Here is a 27,897-nt window from a genome sequence, read left to right as displayed (position 1 = left end):
GCAGTGATGGTCCACAGAAGATGGTTAAGATGTACATGATGTAGTTGTGATTTCTTACCTGAATTTCTTGTCATGGCTTCTTCACCATAAGAAATCATTAACAATGTGGTTGTAGGTTACTTTGGAATTTGAGTATTTGAAACTAGAAATGAATAACGAGAAACTTTTCATTGCTTTGACTTTTTATCCCTCCCCCCTTTTTCTATGCTTCTTCCTATCTAAGAGCTGGGGTGCAGAAGGCTATCATTTATGGGTAATCAGTGGATTTGGCTCTCAAAATACTGAAATTGAGTCTGACCCCAAGAGTATTAAACAGCCTGGAATTCTGCTGTTTCAGTTTATCAAGAGTGTGCTCACTGTAAACCCTTGTATGGTAAGTTTAATTATAACTCTGTTTTAGTCACTTTCATTTTAGAATATTATACTCTATGTCACAGATAGGTTCAGTATATTTATAAAAGTATACTTCTAAAATTGGCATACTTTTGTGTATTTTCAGTGATTCTTGTTTCTTTTAATTTATTTGAAATTTGTACCAAAATTTTATTTATGAATAGATTTTGATTTAATAGGATCACGGTAACAACCTCAGGGAAAGCACTGTGGACAGATTTAAATAACTTCATAAAATTTAGTGTTTATTTGAATAGCATTTTCTGAAGTGTGTTCTCCTAGGCTCTAGTTAGGAGAAATATTAATAGTAGTTACACAGGGTAAGAAAAGTTCTGTTGTCATGTGAATGTGAAATAAGTTATACAAAACTGTCGATTTCTTTATTGTAGTACTCCAATTTTTTTATTATGCTAATATGCATTGTGAAGAACCCACAAGTTAGAATATACAAATCAGTGTTTCCCAAGCTTTTTTAATTATGAATTTTTTTTTTTTTTTTTATAGAGGCATGCTTTATTTATTTGTTTGCTGGTTTTTTGTTTGTTTGTTTTTGTTTATACATGCACTGGGTACAGTCAGAAGCGCGGGAGGGTGAGAGAATTCACCAGAGCCAGAGTGGGGAGCAGAGCAGGCAGAAGGACCGAAGTACACTGCTGAGGGGAGCAGTGGGCGGCAGGAGAGGTCTGCGCGCCATGTGGGACCCTCCTCCGGTGGCCGGGGAGCAGCCGGGGATCGAACCGGCGCTGCAGAGGCCGCGGGCAGCTTCGCAACCCAGCGCTCAACCGCTGCGCCACTGGGGAGGCCCTTTAATTATGAATTTTTAAGAAAGACCTTAAAAAAAATAACCTCCTTTTGGAAACACTGCCCCAAGTTATAATCATCTCATGGTTTTTAAATTTGAAATAATTATCAATATTATAAATTGTTACTATATATAAGCAGTATTTACGTGTTTGGAATACATATCTTAATTTCTGGTTGCTAATGGGCTTTTAAATATATGATATAACCAATTTCTAATAAAAATGTATAACATGTTTAGAAAGCATGTAAAAATAGCTTGGATTTCAGATTTCATTACTACAATTGAAGAATAAGCATTCCCAGGAAAACAATAGAGTATTTCTTTTTCCTCTCCCTCCCTCATCCCAAATAATAATAATATAAAAGAATCCTTGAGATTTATATCAGGACATTGGGACTGTTATGCAAGGCGATAGCGTGTTGATTTGTATGACTTTAATAGTGAAGAACCTGCCCATGTTTCAGAATACTGACCACCTCATTGATAACTTCGGCATAACACTAATTTGTCTAGATATTCCCACGATCACAACCTTAGACTATAGTTCCTCTTCCCCATGGTTTTCAGGATCCTTCAGCATCTGGCTGTCCCCATTACTAATTCACCTCTTGACTCGAAGGCCCTTGGGTGAGCATATACACACAGTCTTTGACCAGACATGTTTTTTTACCGCTATAAATGAAGTGTTTTATGTGAAATTAGTTTGTAAACTGTAGACAGTGAGAAATTATGTTTCGTTTTCAGATGGATAATCTCTCATAGCATTGCCATGTTGGAGTAGTAATAAAAGATGATGCTGTAGCAGTTGAAAACCTGGGCATATTTTGGAATCTACATGATAAAACCGATTTTAACAAAGATTTTACTTACAGTGGAATGGAATCATTAAAATATTGCATGTTCCTTCTAAGTATAACACCTAAATATGTACTCTGTACTTTGTGAGGAAAATAGATAGGCAGCTGGTACATTTCCTACAGTAAAATTAAATGGATGCTCTTAGAACTTTCCCTATCTAATATTGAATTATTTGCTTTCTCCTTTTGCCTGTCTGCTTCCTTTCCCCCTCACCTAGAGTAACCAAGAGCAAGTGTTGCTTCAGGGGGAAGATCGTTTATACTTGAACTGTGGAGAGGCCTCACAAACACAGAATCCTAGGAGTTCTTCAGCACGTTCTGAGCATAAGCCCAGTCGGGAAAAGAGCCCATTTGCAGATGGTGGTTTAGAGTCTCAGGGTTTAAGCACTTTACTTGGACATCGGCATTGGCATGTAGTACAGGTAAGTTTGTAAGTTACTCTTAACTATTGACTTAGTCACTGGTAAGATAGTACCCAGAGCAGATTTTAAAATATTTCATCTGTTACTTTAAAAAAACTAAGTACCTTTAAAATCTTTTTTGACTGTCATGTCTCTTTTCTGCTTTTCTGTGTTCCGGTCCTCTTGTCTTTTCCTTCCCCCTCCCTCTGCCACTTAATGTAGAATTTATATTCTCATTTGCTTTCTTTTAGTAGTGAATGGTTTCAAAAGCTGTTTTATGTTTATATTTTACCCTTTTTTTCTGAGCAAAACAGTTTATTTTACCTTCAGCCCTTTTTGTACAAGCTTAGCTTACTGGATTTCCATAGGCAAAAAATGTAGTAATTTCATGGAAATTGTCAATGTCAGTTAATACCCTGTGTAGCAGATCATATAGTCTGATGGAGACGCATTACAGTTAATTACCTGACTTTGAATCTAAATTGCAGACATGTGATCAATCTAGAACCATATTGTTAATAATTTCGGTGTTATTTAATCTTGCTCTAAATTATTTACTCATTCTGATATAATTTTAAATTAGCAATTTCTTTGAGTAATTCTGATAAATTGCCTTTTGACCTGGAAATTAGTTATGAATTTGTATACCAAATAAATTTAATTTGGATAAATTAACAAATTCAAGTTTCTTGAAAAAACTTTAATGTAGTTTCAAGGTCCTAAGTGTCTTCTTTCTCCTTAGATACCAAAACTTTTATGCAATTTAAAATTCCTGAGTGTTTTCTTTCTCTTTTTGATACCAGAGTTCCTTAGGTACATCAGCACCTACTCTTGGATTAGTTTTTTTTTTCAGTCAGTTCCTGTTTCTACAGTTCTTTGCCTTCTACATTCTATATTTTTACCTTACTAGCTTACTTCAGCTCCCATGTTATTTTCAGTTAACTTTGAATGGAGATAATGAGAGACAGAAAAATGGTCATAATGTGAAGAATTGAAGGAGGAAAAGCTCCTAAATTAACATGTATACACTAAAAGAAAATGTATTTAACTTACATTAATAAATTCATAAAATCAAACATTGTGCATACCATTTTATAATTAGTAACAATTACTAAATAAAACTGCATCAGCTACTTCCTTGACTAAAATTTTCCACTGCTCCCTTCTCTCCTATAGCCATTTCTCTGCTATTTTCATTTCCCCATACTTTGAACAATTCATTCTACACTGACCTAGCATCAATGCCAGTTCTGCCTAGCCAGGTCTGTGTTGCCAGAGAGCCAAGTAGAGCAGAGGATCAAAGAAGGTAGGTCTGGAATCAAAAAATCCATCAGGCAATAACAAAAATTGAATTTCCTTCCAGCTCAAAAATTCAGTGATTCTGTGATTCTTACCCCATATTAAACATATGACACTGATTTAAAACTTGAGACAAAGTAGGCATTATTAGTAAGATTCTTTAGTTATTCTGTTCTTTAGACATGTGAAATATTCAGAAAGGTGAACTTAATTCTAATTTTTGTCAGTTTTCTTAAAACTAAAAAATAACGCCAGACCATACTCCCAAAACAGTTAAATTATAATAGACTCATAGAATTTTTAGAGCTGGAAGGCCCTTAGAAATCATATAGTCCAACTGGATTTTATACATGAGAAAACTGAAGCTCAGGGAAGTTAGGCATCTTGCACAAGGTCACACAGGAGAATAGTGGCAGATTTACCCTTTCTGTGATAAATTAAAGCAACAACCTAACCATTTCAAAACCCAGGCACTAAGTGTTGAATCATATAATATGCTGCTGATCTTGAGCTAAAATCTAGAATCTGCCTATTTGGTGATTTTTAACTTAGAGTTGCCCTCTACTTTGTTTGCTGGCACTGTGGGCACGTGAATCAATGCAGTGTTGATGGTGGTGTTTTGGTAGGGTGGTTTACAGTCTCCATGTAATACTAACATTTTACTTTCTAGGCTTTGTAGCCATTAGTAAATGATTTCCTGAAGAATTATGGGTGTCTCTTTAATTTTCCTTTCAGTATATGCTCTTGTAGGATAAATGCTCACATCCTCCTTCAGGGTAATTGCATGAGTTATACTTGTTATGCTTCTTGTACAGCTTAGAGGTCATCAAATGAGCTTAAATTCTGCTGCTTTGTCTGTTTCTCATCTAGACTACTGCATATTTTGTTTAAGCCTTCTGCCTCATACTCATTTGGTTTCCTGATCAGAAGAGTATGTTAATTTTATTTTTTTCTTTAACTAACACAAAACAAATACATACTTGTCAAAAGTAAGGTTAATAACTGCTATAGATTGTGCTTTGTTTTTTAAATTTAGTTTTCTTGGCTCTATTTTTTTTAAATTTTGAAAGCAATTTGTTGGTAGAGCACAAATAACATGAAATACTTAAAAAGTGAACACCATTTGGTTTTAGGCTATGTTCCTTCTTGGACTGCCCTTTAACACTCAGTGTCTTGTATAATATAAAAATTTATTTCTGAGAGGTGTGTGATCATTATCTAGTTTTTTGACAATGTTGGTTTTACTGTTAGCCTGCCTATTTGGAAAGAATAAGCTTCACAAAATGTGGGAAATGAGCTTCACAAAATGTGGGAAATGAGCACCTACACTGTATCTGGAACTACATTAGGAATGTCAGTAGAGAAAATTTAAAAACTATTTCATATATAAATAATTTCCCCACATTTCTTCAGTGAGTATCCAGTGTACCAGGTTTGGCAACTCTACTAGGAGAATGGCTGACATAATCTCACAATTACACAAAAGTAATATGGGCAGGAGATAGGTTTTTGGCAAAATGACTTCAAAGGGATAAAAAAGGTAAATTTAGATTCTTTCAGAAACTGAAAAATCCTAAGATGTTAAGAGTAGAGATTCTGTACCTTAGCTCTTAGTTTCCCAGTAGTGTAAGCTTGACTTATGTGCCATGAGTATGCATTCATAACTGAAGTTTCTTCATTAGCTGTCTCCTTCTACCATTTTCTGTTCTCAGTAGCAGAGACAGCTCCAAGTTCAGGTAACACAAAGGTCAATAGAGGTGAGCCACTGGGGGAAATAAAAGTTTTTGTTTTCTTTTTCATAGCATCTTCAGATGGAAAAAAAATGCATGAGAAATAAAGCTTCATTTTAAAGTAATATTGAGTTTTCAAAGTAAACTGTTAGCCATTTTGTGCATCTCGTGCACTTTCGGAAGTTAAAAGAATAAGCTGTTTTCTCCCATAGGTAGTCTTCAGAGTGTGACTATATGATAAGGTTTAACCTTGGTTCCCACAGTTAGAAACTCTTCGTGTTGGAGTCTTCTTTGGCAGTTAGATCCCCTTGCCATGCTTTACCCACATACATATTTAACTTGGGAAACACCATGGTTTAGAGGATATGGAGTTAATTTTAGTGTCTTAGGTAAATTATACTTAGATCAATTATACTTAGGTACATCCTTCTTCAGGTTACTTTTTATTTTTTTTCATCCAAAAGAATTTCACTTACAGTCTCCTAGAAAACTGCTTTCAACTGTTATTTTGCTACCCAATTATTACCTCAGGTTATCATTGTTCTGAATTAATTTCATCAATCACAGTGAATTTGATTAATAAATGATACAGCATATCTGTTAAAATACATATTACACATTCTTCAAGCATATATTGTGACATTTTTATCTGTAATTCTGTAAGGTAGGCTTTCATAAACCAGCACTGGGATTAAGAACTAAGTACTAAGAACTATTAATTTACATAGACTTCAGGTTGACTTATTAAGTGAAATCTGACAAATAGCTTTATGAATAAATTTGTCACAATTCAGAAGTTTCAAGCATATTATTTTTACTTGATTTTCATTTTGTCTTCACATTGCAAAAAGAATCTTACTGGATTTTATTGTTTTTAACTGACTTCTTTTTAATGTTTCTTTGAGTATAATTGAAAATAAATTTGAATAAATCAAAGCTTCTCTTATTCCAGGAACAGAAGATTCTTCCCTGTCCTTCTGTTAATTTTCACCCCACACTCACTATGTGGTCATGAAAATTCAGTTGACTAGTAGAAAGATCACAGTATCAAGCAATTAGAATTTACCTTATCTACACTGATGTCTTACAGAGGATTCTTTCATGTTTAAAATTGTTGTTAGAGTGATATAAAGATCCATGAATAATAATACAACATAGGAAGATATATTTACTACTTATGTTGCAGATAAAGTCAGTATCTGTGTTAAGAGTAATAAGTTAAATATTTAAATACCCCAATTAAAAATAGTAGCTTATAAATACTCTTGCAGGTGTATATGGCCATTTATTTATAGATAGAATAAAAACTAACCAATGGTTATCCCTGAGCAGTGATAAAACAGAATTTCATTTTGTGGTTTGTACCTTTATACATGGCTTAAATCTTATAGGCCTGTATTGCTTCTTAATCAGAAAAATGTATAAAAACATTTTCATAACAAAACATAATTCTTGCTGAAGCTCTAATTTTGTTAAATAAAATTGTTAGGGGATGGTTCAACTTCATAAATCCAAACTACTCAGGTACACAATTGTCAGCTGCCCTTGTGGATGCTTATTGAAAATGCTTGTGTCAGTCTGTATTTATTAATTGTTCAATATTTAAAACAGAAAAAGCATAGAAAAAAAGTATTTAGAAACAATGAAATTGCTAAGATGGGAGAGGTTAAAATACTGGCTGGTATAAAAATGGAATTCCAAGCGCACTGCTACTGATACCCATTACTTGGTAGCACTATAATAAACATTGTCAGGAAAATGAATGCCATATTGTGATGTTAATTTTGCTTTAACTTGAAATACATTTCAGAAGTCTTACCAAATCGATGTTATTTTCTGTAGATTTCCAGCACCTATCTAGAGAGCAATTGGCCTATACGGGTGAGTTGTTATACTAGTCTGTTTGACACCATACTAAATTACATAATGTCCATAGGTTTACAAGGAAGAGTTCTTAATTTTCTTTTTTAATCAGTTTTCAGCTATTGATAAACTTGGACAGAATATTGCTGTGGTTGGCAAGTTTGGTTTTGCACATTATTCTTTACTCACCAAAAAATGGAAACTTTTTGGAAACATTACCCAGGTTAGTCTTTTTGAAGTTGAAAACCTATTTGTCAAGATATGAGAACTACAATATCAAATAACTATAACCGCCATTTGCTTATAAAAAATAATTTTTTTCAGGGCCTCCCTGGTGGCGCAGTGGTTGAGCACTGGGTTGCAAAGCTGCCCGCAGCCTCTGCAGCGCCGGTTCAATCCTCGGCCACCGGGCGAGGGGTCCCACATGGCTTGCAGACCTCTCCTGCCGCCCGCTGCCCCCCTCAGCAGTGTACTTCGTCAGTCTGCCTGCTCTGCTCTCCCCTCTGGCTCTGGTGAATTCTCTCACCCTCCCACGCTTCTGACTGTACCCCAATGCTTTATTTATTTATTTATTTGTATAAATAATCTTTAAAAAATAATTTTTTCAAAAGAAATAGTATCCAATAATATAAAACTGGAAGTTATCTGAGGTTCTAAGGTCCATTCTGATAAAGAATTTGCTACTTGATAAAAGATTTTATACTGAGATCGCTAATTTGTTTTTAAATCTTGTTAAGATCACTATAATTCTTTTTTTTTAAAGATTTGTGTATTTATACAAAAACTGGGGTACAGGCCAGAGGTGTGGGAGCGTGAGTGAATTCACCAGAGACCGAGCGGGTAGCAGAACAAGTGGACTGAGGAAAATACTGCTGAGGGGATTAATGGGCAAGACAGGAGAGGTCTTTCTCGCCATGTGGGTTTCTCCCTGGCTGGCCGAGAATCGAACCCACGCTGCTGAGGCTGCAGACAGCTTCACAGCGCTGCGCTCAACCCACTGCGCCCCTGGGGGAGGCCCATGATCACTGTAAATCTTTAAGTTCAGGATACTCTTACATTGCAGGTTGAGTTCATCAGATGTGATCAGAATAATTTTCCACAAAATTTGAGATCATTCCCTGCTTACCTGTGTGATTGATATAGATAGAAGCATATATATTATATGACATTTACTGTGAACCAAGCACTTTAAGGTACTTTCCCATATATTGTGAAAGTACCATATATATGTATATGTGTGTATGTATATGTTTGGGTAGCATATAAACATGTGGTTGGATTTTGTAAGAATCAAATACCAGGAAAAGAAACATTTACTGTGAACCAAGCACTTTAAGGTACTTTTACATACATTGTCTTATCACTCTTTATAACATCCCAACAAGGGCACTGTTGTTATCATTTTATGAAAGACAAACTAGGATTCAGAGTCAAACAGCTGATAAATGATAAAGCCAGAATTTAAAGTCTGCTAATTGTAAGAATAATGATGCTACATGATATTCAGTTGTTTGCATGATGTGTTTTCTATCTTTAAGGAAGTGTTTATTTTTAAAATACAGGATTCGAATCCTGATTAATAAAGGCCCTAAAGTAATGCTTAATTGGGGGATAGAGGGTAGAGAAGAAATAATTTGAGCTTTTATTGTCTGCTTAGGAATATTTTATAAATGTACTAATTATTTCTGCAGGATAAATAAAGGTCAATATGTTTGTTTTCTTTCAAGGAGCAAAATATGATTGTGACAGGTGGCTTAGCCTGGTGGAATGATTTTATTGTCCTTGCATGTTATAACATAAGTGACCGTCAAGAAGAGGTAAGTTTTTTCTAAGGAGTAACAGATTTTTATATTTTATAGATATTAAGCATTACTTGGTTTTATATAAAAATCTGTTGAAGAAAACATTTTAATCAAAAATTTGGGATTTTTAACAAATGTGACTTTCATTTCCAGTCCCTTAGATTTTTTTTTAAAGATTAATCAGGACTTCTAGGATAACTTTTTCTAAAATTTTTAGCTATTAGACATTCTCTTTTAACCTTGTAAGAAATTAAAAAGTTAAAAGCAGAAAAGCCTATAAAGATAATTGTCTGTAGAGATTTATTAAGTTACTGATCTGTATGTTTATTTTTTGAGAAACTGCTGGCCTCCTTATATAAGGAATAAATATGCAGGTTTAAAAGGAGTATCTGTAATAGTACATTCACAGTTTTGATCATTTTATCTTTTGATTACTTGTAGAGCAAACCTGTGTTAAAATAGAAATAATATCTATTATCAGTGCTCACCGTGGTTTACAACTAATGGCTTTTTAACTTTTCAAACTTTTTCTTGAACAAAAGATTAAAAAACACCTTGTCGAAAGTGTTTAATCATTCTTGGTAGGTGTCAGTGAAAAACCTGGGGTTTTTCCCCACTTCCTATGTGTAAGAAAAAAACCCAGTTCTTCCCTATGTTTCTCTTCTTGTGTGTCTTCTTTACCACAGAGAACACTTCACTTTTGATCACCATATAAGTGAAATCCCCATACCAAGCAATTCTTTGCAATACCACCTTAGTGACCTATAGTGTAACTCAATTTTGACACACTGTATCCCCAGAGATATTGTCAGATGCCATAAACTAAGGATTGAGTCCCATAAGACTAGCCCTCCACCCCCAGACCAACAGCCACACCTGTGCATCTCACCAACTGGCTACACAGATAGGAAGTTCCACGAACCCCTGCCCCCTCCTTGTGTTCTTTCAATTTACTAGGGTGGCTTTCATAACTCAGGAAAACATTTACTTATGTTTTCCAGTTTATTGAAGAATTTGATAAAAAGTCTGATGAGTAGAGATACATGGTATGGAAGGTCCCAAGCACAGGAACTTCTGTCTCCATAGAGTTGGGGTGTGTCACCCTCCTGGTGTGCATGTGTTCACCTACCTAGAAGCTCTCTAAATGCTGTCCTCTTGGAATTTGATGAAGGCTTCTTTGTGTAGAGATGATCAATCATTAACTATTCCCAGCCCGTCTTCTCGCTGAAGAACTATGGGACTTAGAGCTAGGAGTAAAAACAGTGCTGAAAATTCCTAGCTTCTAGTCATGGATTGTTTTTTCTAGTGATCATGCCCTATTCAGGAACCCACACAGAGTCACCTATGTAGAACAAAAGATACTTCTAGTGGTCTAACCACTTAGGAATTTACAAGGGCATTTAGGAACTTTATGTCAGAAATGAGTTCAAAGACAAATGTTAGAACAAGAGATGCTCCAGTGCTCCACTTAGGAAATTACAAGGATTTCAGGAACTGTATGCCAGGAACTGGGGGTAGAGATTAATATATTTTATTATCTCACAGTAGGCATCTTGTTTTTCACAATTTATCTTCAGCTCAGAGTTTACTTGCGAACATCAAATCTGGACAATGCCTTTGCTCACATCACCAAAGCACAAGCAGAAACATTACTGCTTAGTGTCTTCCGGGACATGGTAATAGTATTTAAAGCAGACTGTTCAATATGCCTTTACAGTATTGAAAGAAAATCTGATGGGTAAGTATATGACATACTACAAACCACATTTTGCTCCATTTATCTTGTTCCCTTTATAGTTTTTATTTCCTCAAAATAGTTATCCTAACTTTGTATTTAGTTCTTTTATATTAGTAGTTTACAAAGCAAGGACTTTTAATTAATGATATTCACATCGTAGTTATTTTTTAGCTACCAAAAAAAATAAAAGATCGTGTACTGATTTCTTCAGCTAATCTTACTGGTATTAATTTGAAAGTCTGGTTTGGGATGGATAAACCTTTATATACTAATTTTTTTTTCAACCTTGAAAATTAATGATTGCTAACTATTTTGGTGTTTCAGACACTTGAGGAAATTTGAAGGTGTTCCACAGCATTAAGGTTTTAAGAAGCTTGTTCTTAGCAGACTCATATTTCCACTGAGCTAGATGGCTGTACTGGAGGGCAGAAAAGACCAGCAGTCCTGTTGTTGCCTGTTATGTTACCTATGTTCTTGGCATCTGGTTGGCTTGAAGCATTCAAGACCACATTGTTGATTTTTATTTTGCTCTGGGATTTTTTTTTTCTGTTTGGCTCTTTTTTTTTTTAATAGAGGCATTTTATTTATTTATTTATTTGTTTTGTTTTGTTTATACATGCACTGGGTACAGTCAGAAGCGCGGGAGGGTGAAAGAATTCACCAGAACCAGAGTGGGGAGCAGAGCAGGCAGAAGGACCGAAGTACACTGCTGAGGGGAGCAGCGGGCGGCAGGAGAGGTCTGCGCGCCATGTGGGACCCTCCTCCGGTGGCCAGGGAGCAGCCGGGGATCGAACCGGCGCCACAGAGGCCGCGGGCAGCCTCGCAACCCAGCGCTCTACCGCTGCGCCACCTGGGAGGCCCTGTTTGGCTCTTTTTTAAACAATCATAAAATATGTATTTGCTGAGGTAGCTTAGTAATTGAAAAGTAATGTAAAAAAAAAATGAAGAAATCTTGTGAGTCTCAGAACTCTTCTTTTTTTTCTCATTTCTTTTTCCTATAGCTGCTTCCCTATTTTTTTGCTACCCTCCTAAGTCATCTTCCCTTCTTTCTCCCTCATTTCCATTTATGTTCTTGGAATGCTTCAATCTAGTCAGTCTAATATTTGAAGGATACTTTAAGGAGAGGACTTGATAGGTATAAGACATTTGATGCTTCTGTAAGCTTGAAATCTAATACTTTCAGTAGCGAAAAAGTGAAAATTAAACCTTGTTACCATTGTTGTTGAGGTGTATGGGTTTCTTTATTTTTTATTTAATTATTTATTTAGTTATTTTTATTTTTTGGGCAGTCCAAATACTACTGCTGGTGTTCAAGTTCTTCAGGAAGTCTCCATGTCACGCTACATTCCTCACCCTTTCCTGGTAGTATCTGTCACTCTGACATCAGTGAGTACAGAGAATGGAATCACCTTGAAAATGCCACAACAGGTACCATTCCATTAACACAGCTCTTTAGTGATTTTTTTCTTAGTTTTTACTTGGTATTAGGAACTATTTATTTGTTCAGCAAATACATATTAAATGACTAGAATGTACAGCATATGAAGATTGTGGATTACAGTAGCAAACTAGGTTTCTGCTCAAACAATAAATACTTCATACAAAATTAATTACAGTTATGATGTGTGTACCAGAAAGTAGTATACTGTGTATATACAAAACATGAAGAAGTTTATTTTATTTTTTTTTAAAGATTTATTTATTTTTATACAAGAGCTGGGGTACAGGCCAGAGGCGTGGGAGTGGGTGAGAGGATCCACCAGAGATAGAGCAGGGAGCAGAACAGGCAGACGACTGAAGTACACTGCTGAGGGGAGCAACGGGCACGACAGGAGAGGTCTGCCACACCATGTGGGATCCTTGCTGGCTGGCCGGGATTGAACCTGCATTGCAGTGGCTGCGGACAGAATCACAGCACCACGCTCAACCCCCTGCGCCAACGGGGAGGCCCAACATGCAGAAGTTTAAACAGAAGTTTTCTGTACAAGAACAAGTGGCATTTTTTTCTAAGTGGAAAGGCAGAGGGAAATTGGGTGTCCTCTCTACTTCCTGGAAATCCTTGCTTAATTCATTCATTAGGTTTGGGAAATGTTCAGCTGTTATTTCCTTAAATAGAGCCTCTGCTCCTTTCTCTCTCCACCTTCTGGAATACCCATTATTCTCATATTTCCTCTTCTAATTGAGTCTGGTATTTTGTGTAGTGTTTCCTCATTTTTTCCTGTGTGTTTCTAATTGTTTTTTTCATTGAGTGACTTGCACATTTGAGTCTTCTATTTCTGAAATTTGTTCTTCTGCTAGTTTAGTTCCACTTAAAGTGCTTTCTGTCATTTTGGTGAAGAAGTTTCTTTGTTCCTAGATCTCTTTTCTAAGATTTTACACTTGTTTATCTGCCTTTGACTGACCGTCCAGTAGCTTATTTAATATTTTTAATACTGTCATTTTGAAGTCTCAATCTTATAGGTCCTCTATTTCTATATTCATTATGTATGTCCCAGAACTTCTGTTCTTCTCATCTCGCTTTTGCATCTTGTGTTCAGCTGTCCCTTGTTTCCTGGACATGTGTTTTGCTTTTTTTGGTAGTTGGAGTACTGCAGGTTTAGTTTTGATTCTCAGTTTATGTTTGTTTGAGGTGGGGGCTCCTAGGAGGGGAGTCGGAGTTGAGTGAGGTTGGTCACCTCTGCCTCCTCTGCTCTCTCCACAGCAAGCTCTGTTTTTAGTACTTCAGTTGACCTGATTTCCCATCCCACCTCCCTGCTGCTCCTAACTGCTGAAAATCAAGATCTGTGAAGCTTGAGTCTCTTGGTGTGGGGGCTGGCTCGCCTGGGCCCATGGTGCTCACCTTCCAGGAGGCACCAGAGCAGGGTTTATGCCTGTGACACTGCCACAACAGCCCCCATTGCTACTTTTTTGCCTCCAAGGGACCTGGGCTGCAAGCTCTGCGTGCCAGCGTGATACTTTCCAAAGGGTTGGTGAGTTCTCTCACCAGTCCTTTCCTCTGCTGCTAGGTCGGTAGTAGAATCCTGTCTAGCTCCATCTGGTGACTCTTGATATCTTCTGGGAAGGGGTTGGTAATTTCTTTGCTAGAGCCAGTTGTGAATTTTTCGTGTCCCAGGTTGGACCCATGACTATACACACTTTCTGAAAAGTCCTTCCAGGGAGATTTACAGTGCCCTGGAGTACCCGATCATGCTGTGGATAGCCAACTCCCAGCCTCTTCTGCTGGCTTGGGTATCTACTCGCCATGCTCCCCTCTCTGTCTTCCCTTTCTTTCCCTTCAGCAAGTCACTGACCTCTGTGCAATTGCTTTATGGGAAAGTCCTAGGATTCTTTTGGTAAACTTCCAAACTTTCCTTGGAGCAAATTTTTATGATTGTTTATAGGGGAAAAGGTGAGCCTAACTTCTCTATTCCACCATGATGTGGGTTGACCCAAATTTAGGATTTTGAGGTAGTCCCTGGTTTTATATGATACAGTAAGTTACTGAAAAATTCATTAAGGTAGCCTGTTTTCACACACTTTATTTTTTTAAAGATTTATTTATTCATTTATACATGCACTGGGTACAGTCAGAAGCACAGGAGGGTGAGAGAATTCGCCAGAACAGGGAGGAGAACAGCCAGACAGACGAAGTACACTGCTGAAGGGAGCAGTGGGCCTCAGGAGAGGTCTGCGTGCCATGTGGGACCCTTGCTGGCAGCCGGGGATTGAACCGGCGCCGCAGAGGCTGCGGGCGGCTTTGCAGCCCAGCGCTCAACCGCTGCACCACCGGGGAGGCCCTATTTTTTTATTTTATTTATTTATTTATTTATTTTAAACAGTATTTGCTTCCTCCCAACCCCTCAAGTGTTGTCCCCATAGAATTTCCTTCCCCAGTGCACCATCACCTCAGTCCCCTGTGCTCCTCCCTCCGATCCCTCTGCCTTCTCCTCCCCTGAAATATGTCTCTGATTTATAATTGTCTGGTTTTGCTTTGTCTTTTGTACTGTTTTTTTTTTTTTTTTTTAATACTGATGTCTTATTTGGTTCCCCTATTTTCCTGTTATAAGTGAAACCATCTGATATTTTTCTTTTTCCTTCTGGCTTAAGCATAAGCTTAAGCTTCTGGCTTAATCTGAGCATAATTCCTTCTAGCTCCATCCACGTTGCTGTGAATGGCAGGGATTTGGAGGTAGTCCCTGGTTCACACACTTTAATATCCGCATAATGAATGGGAGAAAATATTTGTACTTTGTACCTCTGACAGGGGACTGATATTTAAGATCTACAAAGATCTCATACAACTTAACAAAACGGAAACAACCCAATCATAAAAATGGGGAAAGATCTAAATGAACACTTCTCCAGAAATGTCCTACTTATGGCCAACAGTCACATGAAAAAAATGTTCATCACTTATTTTCAGGGCATTGCAAATCAGAACCAAAATGAGATACCACCTCACACCTGTAAGAATGTCCCATATCAAAATTTAGACTAGAAACAAGTGTTGGTGAGAATATGAAGAAAAAGGAACCCTGTTACACTGTTGGTGGGAATGTGGAGTCATCCAACCCCTATGGAAAGCATTATGGAGATTTTTCAAAACATAGAAAAAGGATATACAATATGACCCAAAAATTTCACTCCTAGATATATATTTACCCAAAGAATACAAGGACACAAATTTAAAGGGATAATTGCACCTCTCTGCCTGCAGCACTATTTGCAATAACCAAGCTATGGAAACAGCCTAAGTACCCAAAAACGGATGAGGGGAGCAGGAAGATTTGGTATATATACACACTGGAACACTACTCAGCTATTTAAAAAAAAAAAAAAATGCCAGCTTTTGCTATTTGTGACAACATGGTTGGAACTGGAGGGGATTATGCTAAGTAAAATAAGTCAGATGGAGAAAGACAAATATTAGACAGTGTCATACGTAGAATATAGAGAAACTAAACAAAGGGTTATATAAAACCAAATCAGTACAGACCCTTGAAATCTGAATGTAGACTGAGGCTACCAGAGGGAAAGGGAGACGAGAGAGAACAAAGTGAGGATGGGGCATAATGCAAGATAGTAGAGGATTAGGGGTGTTTTGGTGGTAGGTGTGGTATGGGAACAACACCTACTGGGGGAGAATCCTGTCCCTCTGAGTCATGTGGAGTATTGTAAACCAATGTTACCTCAAAATATATATCAGGAAAACATTGAATATATGATTGGATACAGCTGAAGAAGAAATATTGGGTTTTTTGTTAGGTAGTGTGAAATGTATTAGTGGTGAAATTTATCTTAGAACTTGAAAGTAATTCTAATTTATTGTAATAAATGTTCTTAAGGTCTATGGAACTATTTTCTGTCCCTATGCCAGTCCCCAGTCATGCTGTGTTCATTCTTGTTTATTTCTTTATCCCCTCATTTAGTCTATTAATTCCCTCACATCTTTTGAATTCCATTTTTTTCATTTTCATACCTCCAAATTATTTGTTGTTAATTATGTGTTAGGGGTAGATATTCATACTTCTAGTGTTCATGTCATCATCTGCTGAATGGGAAATGAAGACTTCTTTACAGGTAGCTGCTGGGCTTTGTAGAAGTCTTAGAAATTCTGTGGTTTATTTATATTTTAATTTCTGCTTCTTTATAAATTAACAACAGTTCATATACATTACCTTCTTGGATGTAGTCTAAAGAAAGAAATGAATGACAAAGTCCATAAATGTTCTGAACCCTAGTCTGTTGCATTCTCATTATACACAACCACTTTTAGTATCTGAAAGCTGTGTGGAAAAAACATTTTGTATAACTTTTATAGGTAGAACACAAGGTAGCTGTTGTTTCCATGACAGAACTCTAAATGATATTGGCAACTTAAATTATTCAACCAAGTGTCAACAGTTGGGACCACATGTCTTCTCAATAGTCATAATTCCTAAAATTTATTTCCTTCTTTATCTGACATTGCGCTTTCTTGTTTCTCTTTTTGCCTTCAAAAGTTTAGATGATGCTCTTCTGTACTCTTTTACCCCTTATATACTTTGTCTCAGAAAACTCAACTTTTTCCTTCATTTTGCCAGCTGTACTTTTAAGCTGCAACTCTGGCAAATTTGTCTTTGGTTCAGTCATCTCACAACATTTTTACTTGAAAATCTTAAGATACTTTCAAATTCTGTGGGCTCTAACGTGAGACTCTTCAGTTGTTCCCTTCTTTAAACTGATTTCTCCTTCTAACTTCTAACTCCATTTTTGTAGCACCTCACATAGAGTTTTCTACCCTTCATATTTAAGCTATTATACAGTGAGTTGTTCTTGTTTGTTTTTTAACAAATGTCTTTTCTCTTTACAAGTGAAAATAACTTGATTTATAAGATTGACTAGAACAATGCTTCTCAAACTTCTGTTGAGTGATAGGATTGTATAATGGGAAATCATTATACTAGACTGACTTTTTTGGGGTTTGATTGACATTTTCCATGGTAAAAAGGCAGATTATTTCCTTCTTTCCTGAAGTCACTGAACCATGAGGTTTGCCTCTCCCCAGTCACCCACCCTGAATAACTAGATTTTTAAATAACTACTTTCAAGAATTATAGCTAGCTTATTTCCTGCTGTTCTTTTACCTACTTTCAAGCCATCCTTGAAGGTCTGTTACCCATCAACTTTTTTCTCATAGTATCCCTAATCTAGCCAGATTGTTCACACTTTCCCAAAATAAATACTCTGTCCTTTATCTTACTTCTTTGTCATTGAGATTGCATAGTTTGACTAAAATACCAACACTTCACCTTTTACCCATATATGTTTTTCCCACTCTTCAAGCCTTCTGTGGCTATACCAGTTACATCACTGAAGTGATATAACTTGTTTAACTTGTTTAACTTAAAACATTGTTTGACTCACTTGTTTAATTTAAAACATTCTCTTAAAAAATAAAACATTCTCTTTCGTTATTTTAGGGTAATTCAGTTTTACCTTCATTTTATGTTCACTTATTCAATAATTGCATTGTGTTCAGCTTGTTCTACCCTTGTAATCCTACAGAGCCTAGCCCAATCAATGACTGTACTTTTCCTCTCAATAAGTAATGGCAGTTGTTTAACCTGTCAAGTATGTATTGAGTGGGAAATGCTGAAAGTATACCTAAAATTAGTTATGAATCCAATTTATTTGCCTTTCAGGCTCGTGATGCAGAGAGCATCATGTTAAATCTCGCAGGACAACTCATCATGATGCAGAGGGACAGATCAGGCCCTCAGATCCGGGAGAAGGACAATAATCCTAACCAAAGGAAACTTGTGAGTGAAATAGAAGATATGTAGAACATTAAGAATGAAGGAATAAAAAAATATCAGAGGAGAGTATTGTTTTGTAGTTGGGAAACTAAGAAATTACATGACATTAGTGTTGAGCCTCTGGGTGTAAGACATTCTGTGAAGGGTGAAGGATAAGATCCTAAAATGATAGTAAAACCATTCTGTATTGTAAATTTTGTTGCTACGCCATTGTTTGCAAATTCTAATGTGAAAATAGGATAAATTGGTGAAGTTTGGGGGGAAGGAGTTGGTTTGGTTTGGTTTTTGTTTAAATACACAAACTTTGAAAGGCAGGCATTACTATTATTAACTCCAATTCTAAACAGAGTCCCCTAATTTAAAAAAAAGTTATTTTGAAAGATACAGGATATTAGTATCTAATAACTTAAGAGCCTGCAAATTTAAGAGGAAAAAAACCTGATTCTTGCCTCTTCTTCTGCAGCTGCCATTCTGTCCTCCTGTTGTACTTGCCCAGTCTGTTGAAAATGTTTGGACCACATGCCGAGCAAATAAACAAAAGCGACACCTTCTGGAGGCCCTCTGGCTGAGCTGTGGTGGTGCAGGGATGAAAGTCTGGCTCCCTCTCTTTCCTAGGGATCACCGCAAGCCCCATTCCTTCTTGTCCCAGCGGATCATGCTGCCTTTCCACATCAATATTTATCCTCTGGCTGTTTTGTTTGAAGATGCGTTGGTCCTTGGTGCTGTCAATGACACGTTACTCTATGATTCTTTGTATACTCGGAACAGTGCTAGGGAACAGCTGGAGGTCCTCTTCCCTTTCTGTGTTGTGGAAAGAACCTCTCAGATCTACCTCCACCACATTCTTCGTCAGCTGCTGGTCAGGAACCTTGGGGAGCAAGCCTTGCTTTTAGCCCAGTCCTGCGCCACACTACCTTACTTCCCTCATGTTCTAGAGCTCATGCTCCATGAAGTGCTGGAAGAAGAAGCTACCTCACGGGAGCCCATTCCCGACCCTCTGCTTCCCACTGTGGCAAAATTTATCACCGAATTCCCCCTCTTCCTGCAGACAGTTGTCCATTGTGCCAGGAAGACTGAATATGCCCTGTGGAATTACCTTTTTGCAGCTGTTGGAAACCCCAAGGACTTGTTTGAGGAGTGTTTGATGGCTCAGGATTTAGACACAGCTGCCTCTTACCTTATAATCTTACAGGTAACAATTCTTTTCTCATAATGGCATAAAAATTAATGAACTTAACACTTAGAAAAGTGTGGTGACCTGTGTTATCACAGTGAGTGTGTTTCAAGAAATTTAATAGGCAAGTTTACTGTGCACTGTCTTTTTTTGAAGAACTCATTGTCTTATCAAATGATGGTAGAAAGTTTCTTGTGGGATCATAAAGTATACTTCAGGGGTTTTAAAATCCTCTTTGTCCATACATAAGCCTAAAACTGGTTCAGTTTATATTATTTATTTAAGATTAAAGAAACATATAATACATATATGCACATATCATATCATAATATGCACATATTCGATAAATTATTGAAATATCACATAAGTATAATGATATTTAGAAAATAAGTGGGTTTATTTGAGCCACAGCAATAATAGATTTATTTTCTTATATTGTGGAACACTGAGAGGATTCTAATTAGAACTTGGGTCATAACAGAGCACCTTATGTTGGACTCCCCACAGCAAGCCAAGAGCACTCAACATCACAGTAATCACCTCTGTAACAGAGTTTTCCTCAAAATAGTAGGTTCCTTAAGACTCTTCAAAATTTGTTTTAGTATCTATTTGACAAAAGGGCTAGCTAGTTTTAAGGTTCTTTTCACTTAGGGCAGAGTTCTTTACAATGGTAGTGACACTGCCTGAAGCAGATTACCCATCAGCTCATTTGCTTCATGACAACCCATTAAGTACTCAAGGAGAGGCTGAATGGCCCTGAGAGAAAGTTGCAGAATTGTAACAAAAGCAGCAAAATCAATGCAGCTGGTTTTGTTTTAGGTTACTACTTAGACTTTCAGTAATCTCCCAAGAAATGGAACTTGAAACTTCTCTGCTGGAATTTCTAAGTTGGTAGAGAGGTAATAATTTGTCATTTAAACATGTCTTATTAGGCACCTGTTCATGAAGGTGAAGGCCAACACAGGCAGCAGGGTTAAATTTGTAAAGGAATTGAGGATGCTGACTGTATTTCAATACTAATTACTCTTCCCAAAGCAAGGTTTTTCAGTAGTCATATCCTCATAAAACACTGTCACAGAAAACAGAACTGAACTCTTTTGGAGTCAGACAAATCTAGATTTATGATTTTGCTTTTCTGCTGATGTTATCAAATTAGTTAAGTTTCCTCACTTTTAAAATGGGAATGATTTATCTATTTTGCAGAGTCACTAGGGGAAACAAAAGAATGTAAGGTTTATGTAAGATATCTGGCATGTAATGGGAGTGCAATTAAATCAGTTTATATTACACCAGCAGAGTGTTTTCCTCATTTTTTTCTTGTATAGTACTTTTTAATGCTCCTTTTAATCTTACTGTTGAACTAACCCCTATCTTAGAGTAGCTGCATTCCTTCTCTGGGTTTAGGCAATAAAGAGTTACTCATATCTTCCCAAATCATTTTTAGTACTAAAAAGAGGCTTGTCTTCCTTGTTTTTTTGGTAGAATATGGAAGTCCCAGCAGTAAGTAGACAACATGCCACCCTTCTGTTCAACACGGCCCTGGAACAAGGCAAGTGGGACCTATGTCGACACATGATTCGATTTCTTAAAGCAATTGGCTCTGGAGAATCTGAGACACCTCCATCCACACCTACAGCTCAGGTTAGTTGCAAAATTATAGTTGTTCTACATCACACCACCTACATGGCTTCTCTCTGACTGTGCTGCCTGTTATGTATCATCATAGGAACCTAGTTCAAGTGGTGGATTTGAATTCTTCAGGAATCGAAGCATCAGTTTGTCCCAATCTGCTGAAAATGTGCCTGCTAGTAAATTCAGCTTACAGAAAACGCTAAGTATGCCATCTGGTCCTTCGGGAAAAAGGTAAAAGAATAGAGACATCACTGCTTTTAGAGCTTTCTGTGACACTTTTCATTTCAGGGCATTTGTAAATTTGAATCTTAGGAAAATCAACTATTCATTCTAATCCCTTTTTTCCAGTCACAAAGGCTTCCCATTTCATTCCTCCAAAGTTTACTACTTTACTCTTTGCATAGTTTCTCCCTTTTTTGCTAGAATAGGTATTTATGAACCTGTTCTGAATGCAACTTTAAATTAGTAATCTCTTATAACAGAGGACCTGATAAAAAGGAAGATAAATCTGCAGATAATCCAGAAGCCTCTTAGATGTCAAAAGTTTTACTTTTCATTCCAGCTACACCTTTTGACCAAAAAAAAAAAAAAAAAAAAAGATGTATTTTTCATCTGCTTGACTCTTCTATGATTTTTCAATTGAAGGAGTCATTAAACAGTGGAAGAGACAAGAGGGAAGTGTCTTCTGGAGACTTAAAATCTGTATCGCCCACAGATGGGTTATTGTCTCCCTAGAAGTAACTCATATTTGGGATCCTCTTTCTGTTAAATATTCTTAAGCTTTTGTTTTTTCTCTTTCCTACTACTTCCTTTTACTTTATGCTTGTATTCTACTTCAGAACCTGGCACATAGAGCTTACTGAACATTGTTTATCATGATGTTTTACTGCTCTTTCATTAATAAGACTCCTACTGCCAATACACACACAAAATCTTGGGCTTTATGGAAGTCAAATGCAACCGTGGAGGACTATGGAGTTACCGGGAGAATAGTAACTTCTCAGCCATGCTCTGAATTTAAATGCTGGCTAATACAGTACCAGCCACCCTTCCAAGTATTTACATGTATGGGTCTTTTAATTATTGCAACTCTTTAAGGGAAGACATTGTTGATACCCTCATTTTACAGGTGAAAAAACAGAGGCCCAGAAAAATAAACTTAGTTATGTTCACATAAAGCCAAGATCTGAATCTACATTACCCAGTTATCAAACCAATTATATCAGCTCAAGAGTAAGGAATGATATAGCTTATATTTAGTGGTCATTACTTTTTAAAAGTTGGCTTTTTAAATTTTTCATATTTTTTTATTTTTTACATCATTGTTCATTTTTAAACAATATTTGCTTCCCCCTCTCCCCCTCAGGTGTAGTCCCCATAGAATTTCCTTCCCCAATGCACCCGTGCACCATCACCTCAGTCCCCTGTCCTCCCTCCCTCCTCCTCCCCTGCAGTAGGTCTCTGATTTGTAATTGTCTGTTTTTGCTTTGTTGTGTTTTGTACTGTTGTTATTTTTTACACTGATGTCTTATTTGGTTCCCCTATATTCCTGCTATAAGTGAAACCATGCGATGTTTTTCTTTTTCCTTCTGGCTTATTTCACTGAGCATAATTCCTTTCTAGCTCCATCCAGATTGCTGTGAATGGCATGAGTTTATCTTTTTTGATTGTTGAATAATAATCCATTGTGAATATATACCATATCTTCTTGATCCAGTCATCTATTTTTGGGCATTTGGGTTGTTTCCAGGTGTTACGTATTGTAAATAGTGCTGCAGTAAACATAGGGGTGCAGGTGTTCCTTTGAATCAATGTTTTTGTGTCCTTTGGGTAGATCCCTAGGAGTGGAATTGCCTGGTCATATGGTAGCTCCATTTTTAGTAGAGCGAGGAACCTCCAGACAGCTTTCCATAGTGGTTAGACCAGTTTGCCCTCCCACCAGCAAGGTAGGAGTTCCTTTTTCACCACATCCTCTCCGACATTTTTCATATGCCTGTTGGGCATTTGTATTTCCTCTTTGGAAAAATGTCTTTTAAGTTCTTCTGCCCAAAAAATTGGCTTTTTTTAGATGTGTCATCTCACTTTACTTCCCTGCCCTTATTTTCTTTGATCTGATCATCCTTCCTGTTTTAATTGGTCATTTCAAGTGCTACCTTTATTCCCTTTCTTTTTCAACCAGTCACCACCCTTTTCCTGGTCTGGCTTTGTCTCCTGTTTTTCCCTGTACCTTGTTCAGACACACCTTGGAAATATTGTAGTAAACGTTTAGTTAAAGACCACCTCAATAAAACGAATATTGAAATAAATTGAGTCACACAAATGTTTTTGTTCGCCAGTGCATATAAAAGTAATGTTTATACTGTAGTCTATTGTGCAATAGTTTCAGGTCTTAAAAAAATGATATATATATATATATCTTAGTTAATCTGTCATGTGGACAGTTGGCCACATGATGTTCAAAAAATGGTGGAGTTACTCAAACCAGGGTTGCCACAAACCTTTGTAAGAAATACAATGTGGGCAAAACTCAATAAAACAAGGTATGCAGGTGTGTCTACACTATATGTTTTAAGAGCTTGCTGTGTTCCAGCTATAATTCAATGAATCCTGGTATCACGTGGAGGAGCCCTGATATTTAAATTTCTCCTCAATCAGAAATCTTGGATCTCTTACCATACGACCTTGTCAGCATTATCAGCACTTCTGCATAAAGCATACGATGTTGTCAGAATAAAGATTGTTCTGTACCTTTCTTGTCTTCCCACTCACAGATGGAGCAAAGACAGTGACTGTGCTGAGAACATGTATATTGACATGATGCTTTGGAGACATGCTCGGCACCTCTTAGAAGAAGTTCGACTAAAGGACCTTGGCTGCTTTGCTGCCCAGCTGGGCTTTGAACTTATTAGCTGGCTATGCAAGGAACGCACCCGGGCTGCCCGGGTAGACAACTTTGTGTCAGCCCTGAAGAGACTCCACAAGGATTTTTTGTGGCCATTTCCCATTATCCCAGCCTCTTCTATCAGTTCTCCTTTCAAGAATGGAAAATACCGAACAGGTAATGAAGACTGTCATTTGCACAAGGAGAATTTTATTCCCACTATTAAGACATTGTGTTGTTAGTTGTTTAAGGCGGCTTTGCATTCTAAACCCAGGAGCAGTTAAAAGCCAATTTTCTGTACATTCGTTGGAACAGCCACCATTTGACCAAGGGTGTATACAAAGTAGAACCTATGTCTCTAAGTCTTGAGACCTGTAAGTATAACTTAAATATATGACTTTAGTCACCTCCAGTTATCTTCAATAACCTGAACTGGCTAAATAAAAAAACTACCACACTTGGCTTACTGTGGTAAAGAGTTTTAGAACTGGCTAGACATGGACCTCAAAATAAGCAACATTGTGACTTATCTGACAGAACTCATCCCGGACAAATAGCAAAAATACATCTTTGAGAGCTGGGGTCATCTTCTATACTAGGACAAAGTGCAACTATTTTGGTGATGGAAAAGAGAGTGTTTCAGTTCAGGTGTTTAAAGAAAACTGTTCCAAAAAAGAAAAAAAGGAAGAAAGCTGTTCCACTTATATGTATAGACTTTTCAACAAAAACCTTTTATTATGATATTTGGAAAGTTCTTGCATAATAAAAAACTAATGAAAAGTCACTTAAAAGATGAACAGAATAAAGTTTTGCTTAGTTCTGGTAAGATACGTAATGGTATGACTGCTAGATGGCATTATGTAGTTGGGTTTTTTTTTTTGTTTTGTGTTTTTTTTAACAATCCAACATCCCTGGTTTATGAGATGATACAGTATAAGACAGAAATTGACTTAGAACTTTCACATTCGGATGGAGAGAAGCTTTAAAAAAGATAAATTGGAAATGACAGTGTATGCCATCTTAAATTTCTCCCATTTTCTTTCTTTGGTTTTGGCTACCTTGCAGTGGGAGAGCAGCTGTTAAAGTCTCAGTCAGCTGACCCTTTTTTAAACCTTGAGATAGATGCTGGAGTCTCTAATGTCCAACGAAGTCAAAGCTGGCTCGGCAACGTTGGCCCAGCCCATCCTGAGATAGACACAGTCTCATCACATGGACCACAAATGCAAGATGCCTTCCTGTCACCTTTATCTAATAAAGGTAAATGTCATTTTAAATCTTAGCTCTTCTTCAGCTGCTTCAGAAGAAAGTTTAAGGACTGTAGCACTTCGGGGTTCACTCTTTTCTTTCAAGATGTGTCCTTTAGGATTAGCCACTAGTATCTGCTAGAACCATGGACAGTTACTGAAACAAAGGCAAAATGGCCTTGACTATATTTATTTCAACAGATCAGTGCTAATTGATGAACCTACACAATTTTGATGCGTCAGAAACCTCAAGGCAAAACATCATCCCCATAGGGGATTCCATTCTTCTCATAGGAAGGCCTGTATCATAAAAAATTGGTTGTCATATTTTTTATTAATGAAAATTTGTGTTAACTTTTCTTTCTCTCTTATAAGTTCCTCTATTCTTAACTTTGTTTCTTAGTCTTCCGTATCTAAAATATTTACTATCTGACCCCTTACTAAAAAAATGTATGCTAACCCGTGCTCGGTAGTAATAGGTAAATTACAAATTGAAAAGTTTAAAAGTGACTTACGTTGTTTAGGTGAACATAATTATAGGAGCTTAAGTAGCAATTGTCTGACTTTCTGCAGTTGATTCCTGTGACCAGGCATTTGCTTAGTTTGATTTTCAGTCTGCCATCAGTGTTACCTGAGATTCTGCTACTTAGAGAGACTTAATGCTGCTGCCTTTTTAAAAAATATGTGGTAGAATACAAATAGTCAAATTTACTGTCTTTTTAAGTGTACAGTTCAGCAGCGTTAGCTACATTCATTGTTGAGTAACTAACCTCTACAACTCTGATCTTGCAAAACTAATCGTCCACACACATTAAATAACAACTCCCCATTCCTGCAGCAATCAGCAACTACCATTCTGTTTTCTGTTTCTATGAATTTGACTTTTAGGTATTCCATATAAATGGAATCATACAGTATTTTTGAGGATGACTTATTTTCACTTAGCATAAAGCATAGTGTCATAAAAGCTTCCTTCCTTTTAAAGGTGAATTAAATCCCGATGTATGTATACACATTTTATCCATTCATCTGTTGGACACTGGGGTTACTTCCACCCAAGCATTGCTTCACAACCCTGCTTGCAGTTCTTTAGGCTATATATCCAGAAGTGGGATTGCCAGATCATATGGTAATTGTATTCTTAATTTTTTGAGGAACCACCATACTATTTTCCTTGGTAGGCACAACATTTTACATTCCCACCAGTGTTGACAAGGTTTCCAATTTCTCTACAAATCCCCACCAACACATATTTTTGGTTTTTTTTTTTTAAAGATTTATTTATTTATTTATACAAGCACTGGGTACAGTCAGAAGCACGGAAGGGTGAGAGAATTCACCAGAGCCAGAGGGGAGAGTAGAGCAGGCAGATCTACGAGGTACACTGCTGAGGGGAGCAGCAGGCGCTGCAGGAGAGGTCTGCGTGCCATGTGGGACCCTCGCCCGGAGGCCGGGGATCGAACCAGCGCTGCAGAGGCTGCTGGCAGCTTCGCAGCCCAGTGCTCAACCGCTGCGCCACCGGGGAGGCCCTATTTTTGGGGGTTTTTTAATAGTAGCTTTTCTAATGGGTGTGAGGTATTTGTTTTTCCTTTTTTAAATAGAGGGAAAAAATGCCATTTACTTATTTTTCATAACCTTGTCTCCTTTCCTCCTCTGAACCTCAAACATGTTTATTAATGTCCACTAGTTTGTATAAGTATTGTACTTTGTCCATTTGTCTATGTAAATGTCTGGCATTCATCTTTATTATTCTGACATGTTTTACTGCACATAATTCCCTTGAATGGTTTCCATTTTGTTTTAAACAGCAGCATTTTGGTTTTCCTTATGGCTGAATTAGTAGTCCAGTGTGATTATATCACGTCTTCTCAATCCAGTCTTTGTCAGTGGGCATATAGGTTGCTCTCATGGTCTAGGTATAGTAAATAGTGTTGCAATAAACATTGTAGAGCACTTAAGTTTCAAGTTGGTGATTTCACTTTCTTTATAGATGTGTAAGAGACGAATGCTGGTTCAAATGTTATTTCCATTTTTCAGTTTTTTAAATCCATATCATTTCCATTATGGCTGAGGTAGTTTACATTAGCACTAGCAGTGTAACAGGATTTCTCTTTCTCCATTTTCTCTCTACCACTTGTTAGAAGTCTTTTTAATATGTGCATATTCACAGGTATGAGATGGCATCTCATTGTGGTTTTAACATTTTTATGGAGATAACATTGGCTTACAATACTGTATGACTAAGGGGAGTAGGTGCACATCTCAGCTGTGTGTCACCACACTCACTGTGGCTTTAACCTGCATATCTCTTAAAAGGAAAAAATTCATCATTGGTTCCAATATCTGTTGACATGGACATTTGTTGTCAGGTCTCCCCAGAGCTGGTATCCATTTATTAAATGGGTTGATTTTCTGTTATTGGAATATATAAATTTTTTACATAATATCAACCCCTTATCAGTTGTGTAATATGTAAATATTTTTTGCCATTCAGTAAGATGTCTTTTTTTTTTAAAGATTTATTTATTTATGCATACAAGAGCTGGGGTACAGGCCAGAAGTGCGGGGGGTGAGAGGATTCACCAGAGACAGAGAGTGGAGCAGAACAGGCAGGCAGACTGAAAGCACTGCTGAGGGGAGCAGCGGGCGAGACAGGAGAGGTCTGCCGGGCCATGTGGGAAGCTTTCTGGCTGCAGTGGCTACAGACAGCTTCCTAGGTTGCGTCTTAACCCCTTGTGCCACCAGGGAAGCCTCTCAGTAGTATGTCTTTTTAATCTTACACTTTTTTCCTACTGTGTAAG

At 37.2% G+C, this 27,897-nt stretch overlaps 1 protein-coding gene across 3 annotated transcripts in view; it reads left to right on the top strand.

The window, feature by feature from the left end:
- RIC1 (RIC1 homolog, RAB6A GEF complex partner 1) overlaps positions 1-27,897 on the top strand; it is a 107,597-nt gene that overhangs the window by 67,633 nt on the left and 12,067 nt on the right. For all 3 annotated transcript variants that reach the window (XM_037493495.2, XM_037493496.2, XM_037493497.2), the window contains exons 11-23: positions 224-373; positions 2,274-2,477; positions 7,328-7,366; positions 7,461-7,571; positions 9,076-9,165; positions 10,728-10,888; positions 12,178-12,316; positions 18,052-18,168; positions 18,629-19,357; positions 20,822-20,980; positions 21,066-21,202; positions 23,743-24,029; positions 24,918-25,109. In XM_037493495.2, the coding sequence (XP_037349392.1) occupies positions 224-373; positions 2,274-2,477; positions 7,328-7,366; positions 7,461-7,571; positions 9,076-9,165; positions 10,728-10,888; positions 12,178-12,316; positions 18,052-18,168; positions 18,629-19,357; positions 20,822-20,980; positions 21,066-21,202; positions 23,743-24,029; positions 24,918-25,109 (2,515 nt within the window). The remainder of the gene's footprint in view (positions 1-223; positions 374-2,273; positions 2,478-7,327; positions 7,367-7,460; positions 7,572-9,075; positions 9,166-10,727; positions 10,889-12,177; positions 12,317-18,051; positions 18,169-18,628; positions 19,358-20,821; positions 20,981-21,065; positions 21,203-23,742; positions 24,030-24,917; positions 25,110-27,897) is intronic.

The sequence above is a fragment of the Talpa occidentalis genome, unplaced genomic scaffold (genome assembly GCF_014898055.3).
Source record: "Talpa occidentalis isolate TD23 unplaced genomic scaffold, MPIMG_talOcc4v2.1 talOcc4.7, whole genome shotgun sequence".
Lineage (NCBI taxonomy): Eukaryota > Metazoa > Chordata > Mammalia > Eulipotyphla > Talpidae > Talpa > Talpa occidentalis.
Note: the sequence above shows the minus strand (reverse complement) of the source record. Positions and strands in the feature narration are given on the sequence as shown.